General features: G+C 33.0%; 2 protein-coding genes across 4 annotated transcripts; one reads left to right on the forward strand and one right to left on the reverse strand.

Moving 5' to 3' along the window:
* Positions 1-571: 571 nt before the first annotated feature.
* Positions 572-5,003, reverse strand: LOC122604292 (protein prenyltransferase alpha subunit repeat-containing protein 1). 3 transcript variants are annotated; one of them, XM_043777180.1, is made up of 10 exons: positions 4,822-4,979; positions 3,506-3,853; positions 3,261-3,371; positions 2,829-2,919; positions 2,307-2,375; positions 1,674-1,751; positions 1,403-1,495; positions 1,261-1,311; positions 967-1,167; positions 572-864 (listed from the first exon to the last, which is right to left on the reverse strand). In XM_043777180.1, exons 1-10 carry the CDS (start codon positions 4,893-4,895, stop codon positions 724-726), a joined length of 1,257 nt encoding a protein of 418 aa, XP_043633115.1. In that variant the 5' UTR covers positions 4,896-4,979; the 3' UTR covers positions 572-723. The 3 variants fall into 3 exon arrangements, 1 of the variants encoding a protein (XP_043633115.1); XR_006324528.1 differs by lacking the exon at positions 572-864 and having other exon boundaries at positions 1,119-1,167; positions 1,261-1,481; positions 4,822-5,003; XR_006324529.1 differs by lacking the exons at positions 572-864; positions 967-1,167 and having other exon boundaries at positions 1,403-1,481; positions 4,822-5,003.
* A 1,747-nt stretch (positions 5,004-6,750) lies between these two features.
* LOC122610530 (serine/threonine protein phosphatase 2A regulatory subunit B''beta-like) lies at positions 6,751-14,466 on the forward strand. Its single transcript, XM_043783513.1, has 13 exons — positions 6,751-7,271; positions 9,783-10,028; positions 10,513-10,618; positions 10,727-10,826; positions 11,232-11,337; positions 11,464-11,554; positions 11,835-11,976; positions 12,057-12,204; positions 12,294-12,403; positions 12,504-12,660; positions 13,107-13,232; positions 13,326-13,493; positions 14,010-14,466. The coding sequence occupies exons 1-12, from the start codon at positions 7,122-7,124 to the stop codon at positions 13,464-13,466; spliced, it is 1,623 nt and encodes a 540-aa protein (XP_043639448.1). The 5' UTR covers positions 6,751-7,121; the 3' UTR covers positions 13,467-13,493; positions 14,010-14,466.
* The last annotated feature ends 1,930 nt before the right edge of the window (positions 14,467-16,396 follow it).

Raw genomic sequence — 16,396 nt, forward strand, 5'->3', positions numbered from 1 at the left:
CAACTAATATGCAAACCGATATATTATGATCTTTATCTTGTTGATCAATGATATTCGTCATAACGCACGGATATAATGGTAGTTTATGTTTATTATTTCATTGACAATGTGGCATACCAAAATTGCTAGATATTCTAACTTGGCTATAAGTAAAATTTAATTATATGCATATTAGAATTGCGTTCGTCAATTATTCAGTTTAATTAAGAACTTTTATCGATCAAATTCAATGTTACCACTGTGTAAACAAGTCTATGGGAGCCGATATTTTCCTCTCGTCGCCATTATCTTTGAATGATGGTCAGTGTAATTGAAGAAGATAAATTTTAGTATCATGTTAAACTGGTTAAAAAGGGGTTTTTTTTTTATATTTTTTTCATTATTACAAATTTGTAAATCTTCTTTTCTCTTCCAATACCTCTAGTCTGTTCTAAGCTAAGGGACTACAAAATACTCCAAATTTCCACCCACCGTGACCCTCAGACCTGGATGTTTATGCCATTATGGAATATTCATCAAAGTTATTATGTACATACAGTAATATACATGGGCTTCAAAAAAAAGACAGTAATTTGTAAATCTTCTTTCACTATCTCCAATATTTCCTTTATCTTCATTCAATTTATTAATGTTATCATTTCAGAATCACGAATGAATCCCAAACTGAACTGAATATCAACGACTTATACCTTGCACTGGCATTACAAGCTAATAAGAAACATTTCATACACCTATCAGGCCTCCGCTTTTAGCCCTCACAAGATCCCAAAGAAAAGCCTTTTCAGGGAATACCTTGGTCAATACTTCTTCTAGTTCTTTTCCTACCTTATCTCGAGTCTCCACACTTTGAGGTTCATCCATTTGCTACCGTAGGTATATAAAGAGAGATTTAAACATAAGAAAGCAGCAACATATATATGTCATACGGAGTATCTTTGAGTGAATATATAAAAAAGTTGACATTACCGTAATCAACCACATCATGTAAGTAGCAGCGAACATTGCTTGTGACTGGAAATCCTCAAAAACATTATCCGGAATGGTCGTACATGAACGGAAGAGTTGTAATTCACTATCCACAAATAGATCCACGTGGGTCTCACCCATATGACCCGCAAAATGCTTTATCCAGTACAGTGATAGGAAACGACGATAAAGCCATAACGCCTGGAACACATAGATAACAACACAGAAGATCAGCTACGTTGACGATGTTTTCAAAATAAAATATAAAACAAGACAAGACGATGATGAACATACCTCTCTTCCTATGTAACGTTTGAGTAAAATCTCACTCCACGTAAGCTCTTCCTGTCAAATGCAAACAAACTTAAAGGAGATCATGAATGCAGATAAATTAGAGAATTATCCTGCAAGGTATCTAGGATATAAATTATTAAACCTTCCAAAGTTGAGAAACTTCTGGAATATGTGCAGGGGTAGCTTTTGAATCTTCTTTATGCCACGAATCTTCTAATGTCCTGGTCATTAACCGCTGCCCAATTAGTTAGTTTTCAGTCTCACTAACTAAACAAATAAAAAGTGGAAAAAAAAAAACAAAAAAACTTGTGACATTACAAAAGATGGTAGGCATAAAACAAAAATAACTACACTTGCTAGACAAGTGTGTGTGCACATAAATAGACAGGTACTTGGTTGAAACAGAAAGATACCGTTCGATAGTGAAAGCAAGAGTTATCAGCAACATGTAATCCAGCCCAATCACGATATTTAACTAACTCATCAACTACCTGAGACAACCAATAATATCGCATTAAGACTCATGAACTATAATAAACAAGTTATAGAAATGGAGCTTGACTTTTTGGATTAGGTGGACATGTACCAGACATCAAAATTCTCTCTAGAAGAACTGCCATTGAACAAAAAAAAAAAAAAAGAGGTGGCCATTTTGACCCATATACTTACAAAAGCATCAGCATAGTTATATTTTATCTCAAATGAGTTGAAAACGAAAGGTTGGCTAGAAAAGAAACCAGTCAAATATGCTGAAAGTCACCTAAAGTGTATTTTTAATGCATACAACCTCTTTAATCACCTCATTTATTACTTCGAATACTAATGTCACAATTTCGCGACTCGTTATCATATCTAAGGCCACACTTGATTAATGAAGAGTTTCAATATGACATAAAATATGTTTGTGTATAAACCAATCTGACCCATACTACAAAACTGCTCTTTTTGACCGAATCCAATTTCACCCATTACACAACCCACCAATTTTGCAACTCAACAAAAAGAGGTTTGCAACATTAACAGACCACAATGTCTTAAGTTGGTACCTGACTTTTAGACATGTATGAAACTAACCAACAACGATGATTCCATGCACGGTAGTTCATCTTTGACTTCTGTTAAGTAAAAAACAGCAGGATTAGGGTAAGCGGTGTAACCAAATAACTACAGTCGACAAACATTGTGATGAGTTGTGTTCTTACTAACAGATGATTAATCTATTTTTGGGTAAAGGGATACCCCGTTTCACTTTCATAACAACAATCAAAACAGTATTAAAAGTAATGTAGCAGAAGTACTACATCAATTCATATGCACGACAGGCCGGGCATATGTAAACAAGCATAGCTAACAATGAAACTATTACATACTAAAAAAGACAAGAATAATGCCTAATGTATGTAAATGACCACTGACTCCAACGAGTCAACAGATGCTTAATCTACTCATAAAATAAAAGAAATAATCTTGTTTAGTAATTACAATAGAAGACTAGCTAGAGAGGATTAATACAAAAGAAGAACGACAATTAAAACCCATAAACATCAGATTTCAAACTGAGTACTAACCTCTGCTATTCTTTTGGCTAGTTCAGATTCACTACTCAAAACCTCATGCAGATCTGTATACTTGCCCGCTATCATCTTGATCACCCATCGCCTATCATAAATTTGCATAAAAATGAAAGGAACTATTGAAAGATTGGGTACATAAACTAGACATCAGAAACAACTTTTCAATTTTCACTCAAAAACATACTCCATAACTAATACGGAGTATGAAACAAGAAAATAATATATGTTATTTAAAACTATAAATTCTTATGACCCTTTCATCTTTGGAACAAACCCAGAATATTTTGAAACTTTGAACCCTAATAGAACATTACTTTTATAAAGCAAAGAGACTTTCTTGGATAAAGATAATCAGAAAAAATATAATATTGTCTGACAGAAATGATAATTTTGTACCAATAGAGGAGCTACCTTCCCAAATGTTACCTATGGCTCCAAGCACGCTCACTTTTTGGTGAATATGAAAGAACCAAACTTGAAAACTTGAGCTCATCAAGATATAGTATAACATCCTGCTTTTTTACAACAACTTCCTTCCTGAAAAGCATCATAAACAAACAACAATCCATCTGTCAGAAATGGCTTCACAAAACAGAAAACATAACTAAATTAAAAGTAAAAGTTGAATATACGAAAAACTGCTGTGTGGCGGATAAAAAGGAGATAAATACCTGCCATTCCATGCAGTTCCAAAATCACAACTCAACAACAAAAGTGCCTTGCTATGCTTCAATACATCATTTTCAATGGAGACAAGCGAAGATGAATCAAAGGTCACTATCATCTTGTGTAAACTGATCCTCGTTCTATACTGCTCTAGTGAAGACATAAACGCACATTTAGCAGCGATGTATAACGGCTGCATCACGTGAGTCGAGATCCCTAACTTGTGTTCTCTACTCCAAAAAGCCATATTACTAGCATCATTCTCACCCTCATTTTCCAATGGAACCTCCAATGACATAGATGAGTCACTAATAGCAGCAAACTGTGACGGATGCACAAACCCCACTTCATCACTGTTCACATATTAAAATTAAAACATAAAGTTAGGCAGTTCAAAATACATATATAATCTCACTAAATTCTATAACAAGCAATATTCCTATATGTACTATTGTATAAAGCAAAACCCTCGCCCCCAGTATAAGATTAAGCACAAAACACAACATCACTCATTCTCCCAATCCAATCAAATAAAAAGCGACACGCCGCCAGCCTCATACACCAGCATCACCAGCAGTCATCCACCGTTGTCTGCTACCAGCCATGGAACTTTTTCTCTGTGGTACTTCATATATCATTTTATTAAATTAGAAAGAAACTAAGTAAAGTTATCTATGTCCGTTGCATCGCACATGTACTATTCTAGTAACGTAAAATAAATCCAATTTACAAAATTTTACGGAACAATAACAAGGAAAAAGTTATAGCAAAAGGTAACAAAATCCAAATTCCCAAATTTCACACAACAGTTGAAAGGAACTACCAAAAAAATGTAACATATACAAAATCCAACAAAGAAAGTAACATAAAATCACAAATTTTCAGTCAGTGTTCCCCAAAGTTTGAAACTTTTTTTTATTTATATTACATTAATTACGAGATATAAAATGTTACATACCCACATTGTCAAAGTTGGTATTTTATGATTTCTTATCCTAGCATTTTGTTAGGTTAACACGCAATAAAGTGTCGTACACCAACGATTGATCATTAATTTTAAGTTATGTACAACATATTATTTCGGGCCGGCTATTGTTAGCAAAAATCCTTTTACTTTGCCAATTTTTTTCTCCACTAACTAAAGCTAAATTAGGGGAATCTAGGGTTATGTTCAAGTTTCAAAATTTACGATACCATTAGACAATTGAGCACACAAGGGTTAAGATTTTATGTTTTAATTAGAATATTAGTGATTTAAATGTGTTCAATTTGAGGATTATGAAGTAATTAGGGTTAGGGTTTTTTGATAGATTAAACTTACATAAAAGGATCTGATTCGAGGATGGATTCTAGTTGATGAAGAAGAGATGAACTGAATTGATCTGTTCCTGACATCACTTTTTAGCCGGAAAAGTTGTTTGTTTTCTGGATTTATAGTTGTTTCTCTTTTTTGGACCTTTTATATGTTTTTAAGTGAACCCTGGTGGCTGGACGGTCTGGAGACTAGTAAAAGAAAAAAACAGCTCCCAAACATGACCTTTAAAACTTTGACCATTTTAATCTATTTATCCGTTTCAATTTCTTATTTAATCTTTACGAAGGAAGCTATAAGTTCAATCCTCGTTGAAAGACATTTTATATCATTTAAGTAAAAAAATAGAAGAAACATTTCTATTTAGCTAATTTGCTTACATCTTAACCTTATTCATATACCGTGCAGGTATTAGAGTTCAAAAACGACACTAAAGACTTTAGCCACCTTTAACAATGATTTTAATATTTTAAAAATGCTCTTAGAAACGTTTTCAATATGGGAGATAATATACATATTCAAAGTAAGTATATTTTTGATCTGGCTGAAAAAAATGCTCTTAGAAACGTTTTCAATATGGGAGATAATATACATGTTCAAAGTAAGTATATTTTTGATCTGGCTGAAAAGTGATTTATCTTGATTCACAGTGAGCATACACGCAAAAGAAGTGGTGAAAGTGTTTGGTGTTTTTTAGATAGTTTTAACTTTGAAGTAACATGCGAAAATTATGAAAAAATCTATATTGTAAAATTGAACCACCTTTCTTCTAGATTAGTTTGGATGTTAACGTTGTTCGAATGGTATACCTCTTTTAAGAAACTCAAAATCGGTTAATTTCATCTGACGGTTAATTGGTCACTAATTGGGGTAGAGAAGGAATTTTGGCTTGTAAGTTTGTAAGTGTGTAGTCGGTTTTTCTTTCGGTTCCTCCATCAACTTTGCTTCACTAACAGTTTGTCTACTTCCCATTAATTAACCTGTTGATAACGTTATTGTTTTTCACTATAGTCAACAAATTTAAAAGAAACAGAAGATTCTATATTTTGGATTATATGTGACTACGATGTCAATCTCCATTGCAAGTTTAACCTAACTTTTTATGTCTTAATTTATGTTATCCATTGCAATTATTATTAACGAAACCTACTCCATGTAAGCCACGAACAACATGTTTGTGCTATTACATGTTCTAATATAACAATATGACAAAATTAAATATGACAAACAGTTTGCAATAGGACATGTACCTAAACAAATATCATGAGTCATATAGATACACCATTCTGTAATCATTGGGTTAATAATCCAGTGATAAAGAATGTTTTTATGTGAGAACTACATTTGAGGAAACCCAAGTTCAAGTTTAAGAGGTTAATGTTTTCTTTTAGTATATTATTATGCTTTTAGTCACTATTATTAGGTTTTTATTTCTATTAATTATTGGATAAAAGAGCTTTATAATATGAACTCTATTAAAACAATATTGTTCCATCTGACATATAAAAAAGGGAGGTGTTATCAATACCACTTATTTTAATAACTTAATCATAACTGTGCATTATTCATTTGTACAATCAGTTATAAAACTTGTATTATGTGGTACATTCGTTAAAAATAATGATTTGATAAATTTACCATAATTATGGGTTACTCATTTATACAGTCCGTTATAAAAATTATAACCTCTGATACATTTGTCAAAAATAATTATACTAATATCAATATCTATAAAAACTAAAAAAATATGGATACAGGGGAAGAAATGTTTGACCATGAATTAGGCAAAAAGAAAAAGAAAAAAAGTCTAGATTTTTATTAGTAGTTAATTAATGAATCTTGCATCTTGTCCTTCACTCCCCCCCTACCCGGGGTTCCTTTCTTCTTCATCACCCCCCACTTCAGGTGCCCTTATACACACATACATAATATACAATATACATATACATGATATATATCTATCTATCATATCATGTATCATATTATATAAATAGTATATATTTTGACATACACACATAACCACATACTCTCTTTCTTTGAATTTTCCAATCTTAGCTCATGCAAAAAAGAATCTTTATTCACATCTTTCATCTTTTCACAACAATCCCAATTCGAAAGTTGCAAAATTTATAGGATCTGTTACCTCAATTTCCCAATTAGGAAAGTGGGTCCCAATGCAATTGTTTCAGCTTTGAATCATCATTTCTATATTATTTTTATAATAACTAGGGTTATTATCATTAAGTGATCTTTTATTTATTGGGTATATTTGAGATCTGAATGATAGATTGTGAAATTTGAGAAGAAAAATGGATTTGGATTATAATGGGGATTCGGGTTTTCTTGACCCGGAATTGTTACAGCTGAATGAAGTATCTCCTTTGGCTATTAAGTCGAATCCTTATGTTGCCGAAAAGCTTTTCGACCAATGGCTTTCCCTTCCTGAAACCACCCTTTTGGTAATTTTCATATATCTTATGTTATATGTATATTTTTTCATCATTTTGTTATATTTGTTAGTTTTTGAGATATGTAGCTATGATAAGGTGGCGAAGTGGCAATGAAAAGTTGTGAAATTTTGATGCTATTTATAGGTTTGTAGGTTTTTTTTTGTGTACCATAGTTTACTTGGAGTAATTTAGCTATTTGTGATGATTTTCGGGTGATTACGTGTACACAATAGAAAGTTAGCTATTGAGAATACTATTATGATTTACGCAGTTGTACAGTTGTATTACTTCTAGCCGTTGTTTATTGTTAAGTGTTGCTGAATGCTGTGTGCATATCACAGCTAGATAAATAATATAGGAAAATATTTTAAAATAAAGTATCACATTAATGGCATATTGGTACTCTTTTGTGCTTTTTTGTAAACTACATAGGCCATAGTTTAATTGGAAGCCGCTATTTTACCTAATTGGCGAAAGGTTTATACGCATTAAATATAGGCTGACTTTTGTCGATACCCGAGTTCATTGTGAAGGAGGAAGGACGATAATGTCATCAATGTAGAAATTCTAATGGTATTTATTTGGCCATGGGAAATTGTCGTCTTGTTTTCCAGTAAATTTTTTTGTTGTATGTGGACATTTTACTTACCGTTAATGGTGAAATGATGAGAATCTCCTCATCAGTTTAGTACACACAAAGTCACTCAATCGTGGCTAGGGGCAGGGTTGCTTTAGCTAGTAGTAGTTTTAATAATTTATGAATTATAGTTTTGAAAATCCAATTTTACTTTGATTATCTATTGTTGTATTTATCTTGTTATATGGGACTGCCAATGCTAGAGTTACTTCATGTGGATCCTGTTTGAATGGATTGTCTCATGAAACCAACTTTTGGCTGATATATATGAGATGATCTTGTTTAGTCATCTCACTTTAGTAGTGCACTATGAGTTTGGATGTCTGGCAAGTAAATATGACCTCTTTATTTGTTTATATTATTTAAGTCAAAGATGGGTCTCCCTGCAAAAACTAAAATCCATCCATGAATAAAGTTTGATATATGCATGATAACACATATTGTTCTTCAAAGTCAAAATTATTAGATAGAAATATAGAACTACTATATCAAACCACCAGGAAGTGTATAGAATTGTCACATCTAGGTAAGCTCCAATCATTAAGCTAATGGCTCCAAGGCCCTTGCTGCCATCTTCTGTCCGTCTTGCATACTTGGATAAAAGAACATATTCTAGCCTCTGACTGTAAAATTACCAGTTTTAGTAGGATATACAAAGCAAACGGTTGCTAAGCATCTCTTCTTGTAGCTTCCAGAACATCTACTTTAGCATACTGGTTAGCTCACAAAGTGTAACATCCATCCTCGTACATATTTGGACCTTAACTTTGGTAAAAACTAGCCTTGGTAAAAACTTGGAACTACTGAACTAGCAATAGACAAGTCTCTTCTTAATTGGCTTGTCCAAAACAAGGACCAGGTCTAGTGTGAACTGGAGGACCTCCAGGGGGCCCTCTTGCTGAAGGATGAAGAGGTCTCCACCTCTTTTTTGTCATCACCTCCTCGTCCCACTACTGCCGATGAACAATTTCATACTTATAGCTCTGCAACACACTTTATTTCTCTCTATCTCTAGGAAGCGCAATATCAGAAAAGATTGTTTGGACCTAATATATGATATCATATTTGTGGTCAACTAAAGGTACTTCCCTTTAGATGATAATTCGTTGCTTAGAAATATAAGTTTAGCATGATTAGGCCCGACTCTGGTATTGGGCCAAGTGGGCGACAGTCCCGAGCATCACAAAGATAGGGGCATCAATTATGGTTAATGAAATTTTTGGAAATAAAATATAAACATATTAGGAACAACTTGGTCTAGTGGCCGATGGTGTTAAAGCTCCGGAAGGATTACTAAATCAAGAAACGGTTTAATCATGCCTCCTCGTTTTAAACAACCATTAGGTATCCTAATTAGATTTAGAAAGAAGCAACAAGAACTTGTTCAATATTTACAAGGATCTATATTTACATAGTTGTTTTGTCGGATGTAAAGTAATACAATTAATGTTGAAGAAACTTATGAAAATTTTGAAGATAATAAAGATTATAATTCTATAAACAATGTGAATCCAAACAACGTCAACGCTAACATTAATCAAGAAAATGAAAATCAAAAACCTAAAAAAAAAATCAAAAAGTCCGTTGGTTGTTTAGATTTCTTAGCATGGGGCATGGCTTGACCCTCTCACCTAAGGCGTCCGAAAACTGAAGATGAACATCTTTTATTGTCTTGAGGTTGGAACTATTCATTGTTTACTAAAAGTAGAAGTTATCTTTTAGATGAGCATCTTATATTGCCCAAGATCTCACTATAAAAATTTGCATGATCTGGGATGGCATAAAGCTGCACTTATTATTTTTCGTGATGATCGAATCTAGCAGCTTTAGTTTCATCAACATCTGTGTACAAGCTGTTCATGACATGTTCTCTGTGGATATAGGTGAAATCTTTGTTTAACAATGTTAAAGCTGGTGTTCCATTGAACGTCTCTGGATCAGTTTCCAGCCCAAAGGCTTCTCCAGGCAGTTCAGTACCTTCTATGTTTCCTGCTGGTAGTGCACCTCCGCTTTCGCCAAGAAGTTCGTCATCTGGTTCTCCTCGTATCGCCAAACACAGGGCAGGCCCTTCTGTTCTAGGTTCTCCTTTAAGAGTACTTAGCGAGCCAGTTAAAGAATTAATACCTCAGGTTTGCACCAGAAAGCAAATAATGGTTTTCTATGATCTATGCTAAGCGTTTCACTGGAGGTGTATCAGCGGGTTGGGTAAAGCCAATGGTTCAAAACAGGTTGCTTATTGGTTGGGTTTTTACCTGCCAACACCTATTTTCCCTATTGTAAACCCTTCCATAAATAATTTGTTTGTTTATTATGTTTATCAAGAAAGTATTAGTTCAACAATCTAAATCTATGAGCAAAACAGTTTATGTCGCTCTATACTTTTATGAATTAAAATAGGCTTTAGATGACTTTTAACCTGTTTGACCCATCCCCCTTTTGGCTAGTTTTGTGTGTTCAACCCATTTTGAAATAAAACACAACCCTCCGAGTCCAATTCTACCCTTTCATAAGTGAGTCAAAATTGACATCTGTATATTTTTCTATTGGTTGTACTACTGCTCTGTTGCATTTTATATTGCTCTCGTTAATTTGAGATATGTGGAATGGTTGCAGTTTTACTTTCAGAATGGGCGTCCACCGCCTAATGAGTTAAAAGAGCGATGCTTGTTTAGAACCAATCAGTTTTTCTATGGTCACGTGAATGGATTGCAATTGAATGGTGAGATGCCTCTTCAGTTGTCTTTGCACATATTTTAAAGATTATGATTAGTCAAACTGATCGATACATATCTAGTTTCACCGGGCTAATTTTTAATTAATTGTTTAGAATTTAAACCACTTACAAAGGAGATTTGCAAATTGCCATCGTTCTTCTCTAGTGCTCTTTTTAAAAAGATTGATGTTGAAGGAACTGGTGTTGTGACCAGGTATCATTTTCTTCATGTTAAGTTATTTGTTACAAGCGATCTAATTGATGTTATATATTGTAATAATAGTAAAAACAGTTTTCTTGCTCTTTTCATAATGATCATGGTTCTTCATGTTTGTTAATATCAACAATGTTGGGTCTGTACTTTCAGAAGCATACGTATTAGCATGTGGTTACCGGTAGTCGCGTAGCCAGGTTAACTGATAAAACAGTTAAAATAGTAAAGTGTGTGTTTGTTAGTGTAGACCACAAAACATTAATTCGACAGGTTTCTCCCTAAGATTAAAATAGATTGCAAGAATGTTATTGTTTTGTAGAAACAGTAATGGTGTAATGTTTGCTATGCAATTTTGACTGTATTGTGTATTCAATGTTCCCAAGTTTATTATAATTTTTTTCCCAGGGATGCTTTTGTTGATTACTGGGTCAATGGCAACATGTTGATTAAAGATGTTGCGACCCAGATATATACAATATTGAAGCAGCCTGATTTGAGATATTTAACTCAGGTATTTCTTCTTTGCAATATTTATCATAATTGTGTTTTATATTTTATTTTTATTTTTTTCTTTTGTCTACAAAAGTCATATATAAGATTTACCACAACATATGAAATTTCTCTATGTCTGCAATAGGAGGACTTCAAACCCATACTTCGCGAACTATTGACAACTCATCCAGGTTTGGAGTTCTTACAGAGCACCCCAGAATTTCAGGAAAGATATGGTATGTTTTGTTTTTAACTCATTATGGATATGGTGCCATATAAGCTATGGTCTATTTCTTTGCTTTAGTATACATGTGGTGTTTGAACATTTATGTCAGTTTTTCCTTTACAATAACCATTGGTCTTTTGACAATATTAATAAAATATATAAAAGGAGGCCATAAAACTCATATAAACGCCATTGAACTTTTTTCAAGATCTGAAACAGTTGTATCGTGATTATTTTGGTTATTGTAAGAGTAGTTCATCGTTTAACATTTACATTGTGGTTATGGGCAGCTGAAACGGTAATATACAGGATTTTTTACTACATGAACAGAGCTGGGGATTCTCGTCTTACCCTCAGGGAGCTGAAGAGGGGAAATTTAATTGCAGCAATGCAGCATGCTGATGAGGAAGAGGATATAAACAAAGTTTTGAGGTAATTTTATTTAAACATAAAGAGTTCACACTTCACACATGGTTCTAGAATTTATGTTAATATTGTTTATTTGTTTACAGATATTTCTCCTATGAGCACTTCTATGTGATATATTGCAAGTTCTGGGAGCTGGACACAGATCACGATTTCTTGATAGACAAAGAGAACCTCATAAGATATGGTAATCATGCACTCACATACCGAATTGTTGACAGAATATTTTCACAGGTTTGTAATGTTACCGTCAAGATAAAATGTTATTGTTTGTTCAATGTTTACATGGTTGAATTATACGACTCTGTTTGCTTTCTGCTTAGGTACCAAGAAAGTTCACGAGTAATGTTGAAGGGAAAATGGGATATGAAGATTTCGTTTATTTTATTTTGGCGGAAGAGGATAAATCATCAGAGCCTAGTCTTGAGTACTGGTAGGGCTGTTTGATTTCATTAAAACCAATTTCCATTTTTTTTTCTAGAAACTTTAATCGATTTTATATATTTTGGGCAACCTATTATATTGGATAACAGGTTCAAATGTGTAGACTTGGATGGAAATGGGGTGATTACAAGGAATGAAATGCAGTTTTTCTACGAGGAGCAGTTGCATAGGATGGAATGCATGGCCCAAGAGCCTGTCCTATTCGAGGACATATTGTGTCAGATTGTTGACATGATTGGACCGAAGGTGATTTTTGTAGCTATTCTATATATGCTGAGGTGGAAAATGGATGGGTTGGGTAGTTAAAGAACAGGTCAAGAGAGGTAATTTGATCCGGGTCAAAACATGTTAGGCTCAAATTGTGTTGATCCGAACTACTTATTGACCACATTTATTGAACTTTAGTGTAAGAATCTTAAAACCGTTTTACTATCAATTATCAAATCAAACTTACATTTCAGAGTTAAACCAGGATGATTACCAGTTCAAGAATTCTTCTGTTAGAAATTACTTTTCAGTTTGAATGCCTATATGACACTGACTTTTTTATTACGAAAGACAAAGAAAAGCGATATGCCTATATTACACTGACTTTTTTATTATGAAAGACAAAGAAAAGCTATATGATATGCTTGCCATGGACATCAGGTATTGGATACTTAAAGGGTTTTCACCTTCGCTTACTTTTGCAGGATGAGGGTTATGTTACCCTACGTGACTTGAAAGGAACCAAACTTTCTGGCAGTGTTTTCAATATTCTTTTCAACCTCAATAAGTTCATGGCCTTCGAAACACGTGATCCGTTTCTCATCCGTCAGGTACATGATAAACAATTGTTGGATGGTATAACTTATTCATATATTAAATTATGTTGACAATGTTAATTTATTAAAGTACAATTTTCTGAACAGGAGCGTGAGAATCCAACATTGACAGAGTGGGACCGGTTTGCACATAGGGAGTATATTAGGCTCTCAATGGAGGAAGATGCTGAGGATGCCTCTAATGGAAGTGCAGATGTGTGGGATGAATCTCTTGAGGCCCCTTTTTGAGTTATAAATGGAAATCTGCACATTAAGGTATCTGATGGAAGTATACTTTTTACTCGAGTATTTTAACTTTTATGCACATATTAAAAACCTCTAGTATCTATTAAGGCGGTGGTTTTGACGCTGTTACTTGTGAGTGGGCTAATATTGTTAGTATTTTATCTGAAACGGGTCAAAATGAGTTGAATAAAAAAATTTCGCTATAAGGGGAACAGGTTAATTGCCCTGATTAGACTTCTAGAGCAGGCAACCAATTGTTTTGTACAAGGATCCATAATATATATATTTTTTTTAATTATTTTTTTTAGGATCCATAATTTTGATGGTAATATATCTTTTTGGTAAAATCATAGTTAACACATGGTTTGATCTATCTTTAGTAAACTTGTAGAAAGTAAACAAAAAAATGTTCAGGTCAAACAACTCAACTTCGCCCGTCACAACTCATGCTAAAAGCTACCAGTTTCAATGCAAATCTGTATCACCACCTCTAGATATTAGGATCCCCTTGTACTGTGTTTACATTTTTTAATGTTTGGATGACAGGTGAAATTGAAGAATTCTTTAATTTAAGTTGTGAGCAACCAAAGCATGTAAAGATTTTGGATTTAGTCGCCAATTATGCTCAACATCCTAGTGAAGAGTTAGATCTGCTGTTCCATTGGTAAATGAAGAGAAGAGGTTAAAAAGTTGGTGTTGCATATGCTCAATGGAAGAAGTTACTCAGGTGCTTTAATCGGAAGCATTTAGCGTTTTGGCAAGTTATAACTTTTAGCTTTCTCTTTTTGATTAGGTGCCTGTTTTGTTTCTATCAATAGATATTATGTCTTCTTTTTCTTTCTATAACTTGTGCATCAAATGTTTCCCAAATGCGGATAGTCTGGTCTTGAGAGGTTGTAGCTCCTCTTTCAATCTTCAATTTCTTTCTTTTGAAACAGTTATGCTTTTCTGGTGAACTGAATAGTATTTGTATTTAACGTATATTACATGTTATTTTTCGGTATCTAGTATCTTAGGTTTTCGAAACAAGTTTGTTTCGGTCCTGTGTTTTATGTAAGTGGCAGCAGCAAGGTCTGAGCGTATTGGATGATGATTTAAAAAAAATGACAACTTGGTATTTGACAAGATTTTTAGACATTATATTTTAAGGTTTTTAATTTGTTTAATAGCTAAATATTTGCTACTTTATCCTGTTTTTTGCTTTGTTCTTTTTTGTTTTTTTTTTTTATTTTTTTTTATAAGGCAAAGATCTACGTCTATAATAGTTACACCAATTCTCGACTTGAATCCACAGCCTTTATGTTAAGGCCTACATCAATACCACTAGTGCTTTATTCTGCCCGAGGTTACAAACTCAAAATACACAATTGCATGAACAAGTGCAAGTTTCACTTTTCTATTCTTAATTACTTCTTTAATCAAACAATTGTAATATAGAATGATTATGATATCTATTTCCAGATCAAAATTATTGCAGCCAACTAAGAGTTCTCAAGTATAATCAAAACTTTAAACTGATCTTCACCATACAATTGTAATCTATTTGTTAATTGTGTGACACTTTATAAGCAAGAGATCCTTTATGAAACAGTCTTTTCCTCTTGTATAAGAGTATGACTGTCGATGTTACACCTTACCATATTTCAAACCTCAGTAAAATCGAGTATTGTTGTAATTATGGTGTCTTGCTTAACCTTTTAAATCTTTTGTATTCATAAATATGTTGAATCTTTTCTGTAGAGTAAGAATTTTTTTTTTCTTTTAAAATATCAAAGATAAAAAGGATTTGTATGCAATTTTACTCAAAAATGAGGATTAGTGAGAAAATTATTAATAAATGAAAAACACTCATAAATAAAGAACAAAAAGAATAACATTAACATACAAGGTGTAAATGCTGTCAATCCACTAGGTAAAGGTCCCATGACTTTAATGGCCATTTATAGGGATGCACATGAAAGTTAAATGCTGATATTCTATATATGTTCATTTCTTAATAATGTGCGCATATAAATCAATGAGGAAGATAGTGTCATGTGCTCTACATTATAGCAATTCAAAAGGAACTATGAAACAATGGACCAAATACTTAATTGATAACTTTTTTAGATATGAAAACTTAGATAACTAATATCATTTTTATTAGATTAATTCAGAACTATGATTATCATATCGTTGGATGTCGTAATCACTAACACTATTGTTCGATGTCGTAATATCATTGTATGTTCTATTTCATCTCTCTTTTGTATCCTCGATGAGATTGGTGGCCCGTTGAGCCACACGTTTCTAACGTTCGTTAGAGTGAATTCTTGACGAGTTTTCGAAAATTTTGAGTTCAACGTCCGACGTTCTTGCAATTTAAGGATAAGAGTAAGATAGTTTGCCGTATAAAAAAACTACAATAGTAATAGTACAATGTAGATATATATATATATATATATATATATTTGTTAATTAGTACTTATTTCCTTGTAAGTAATGATACTCATTTTAGTTCTTATTTCATCCTACAATCAAAGTAACACTTATAATGATTTCTAAACCGACTTTACCTAAAAATCAGCATAATGTGAAATCATCAAAAGATTGTGGAAATTTCAAAGAAAGTAAAAGTAAAAGTATACTAAAAGTATTAAGAGAGTAATATTTGTTCAAATTACCCAACGAAAGTGACTCTCCTTACGTTACCTTTTATAAGTGTTTTTTTTATAAAAATTTTCTCTAATCATTTGAAGATGTAACACATTGAAATTTTAAAATAAGAATTTGTATATCTTCTAAAGACTTTACATCGTATTACAAGTCCACTAGCTTTAAAAAACATAGAACTCTTTATTGCCACGCTGTGTCAGTAGCAGCACCACATGAGAGAAAGGAAGCATAGTTTGCAAAAGCTTAAATATGAGCACAACAAATAAGTAAATAAGTAA

The sequence above is a fragment of the Erigeron canadensis genome, chromosome 1, assembly GCF_010389155.1.
Source record: "Erigeron canadensis isolate Cc75 chromosome 1, C_canadensis_v1, whole genome shotgun sequence".
Taxonomy (NCBI): Eukaryota; Viridiplantae; Streptophyta; class Magnoliopsida; order Asterales; family Asteraceae; genus Erigeron; species Erigeron canadensis.

What these genes read in the sequence shown, in the direction of transcription:
- LOC122610530 (XM_043783513.1), top strand. Translation starts at nt 7,122, where the DNA reads ATGGATTTGGATTATAATGGGGATTCGGGTTTTCTTGACCCGGAATTG. An exon ending in GAATGGATTGCAATTGAATG is followed by an intron (nt 10,619 to 10,726) that starts GTGAGATGCCTC and finishes TTAATTGTTTAG; the next exon opens with AATTTAAACCACTTACAAAG. An exon ending in GGAACTGGTGTTGTGACCAG is followed by an intron (nt 10,827 to 11,231) that starts GTATCATTTTCT and finishes TTTTTTTCCCAG; the next exon opens with GGATGCTTTTGTTGATTACT.
- LOC122604292 (XM_043777180.1), bottom strand. Translation starts at nt 4,895, where the DNA reads ATGTCAGGAACAGATCAATTCAGTTCATCTCTTCTTCATCAACTAGAA. An exon ending in CTCGAATCAGATCCTTTTAT is followed by an intron (nt 3,854 to 4,821) that starts GTAAGTTTAATC and finishes ATATGTGAACAG; the next exon opens with TGATGAAGTGGGGTTTGTGC. An exon ending in GGAACTGCATGGAATGGCAG is followed by an intron (nt 3,372 to 3,505) that starts GTATTTATCTCC and finishes GATGCTTTTCAG; the next exon opens with GAAGGAAGTTGTTGTAAAAA.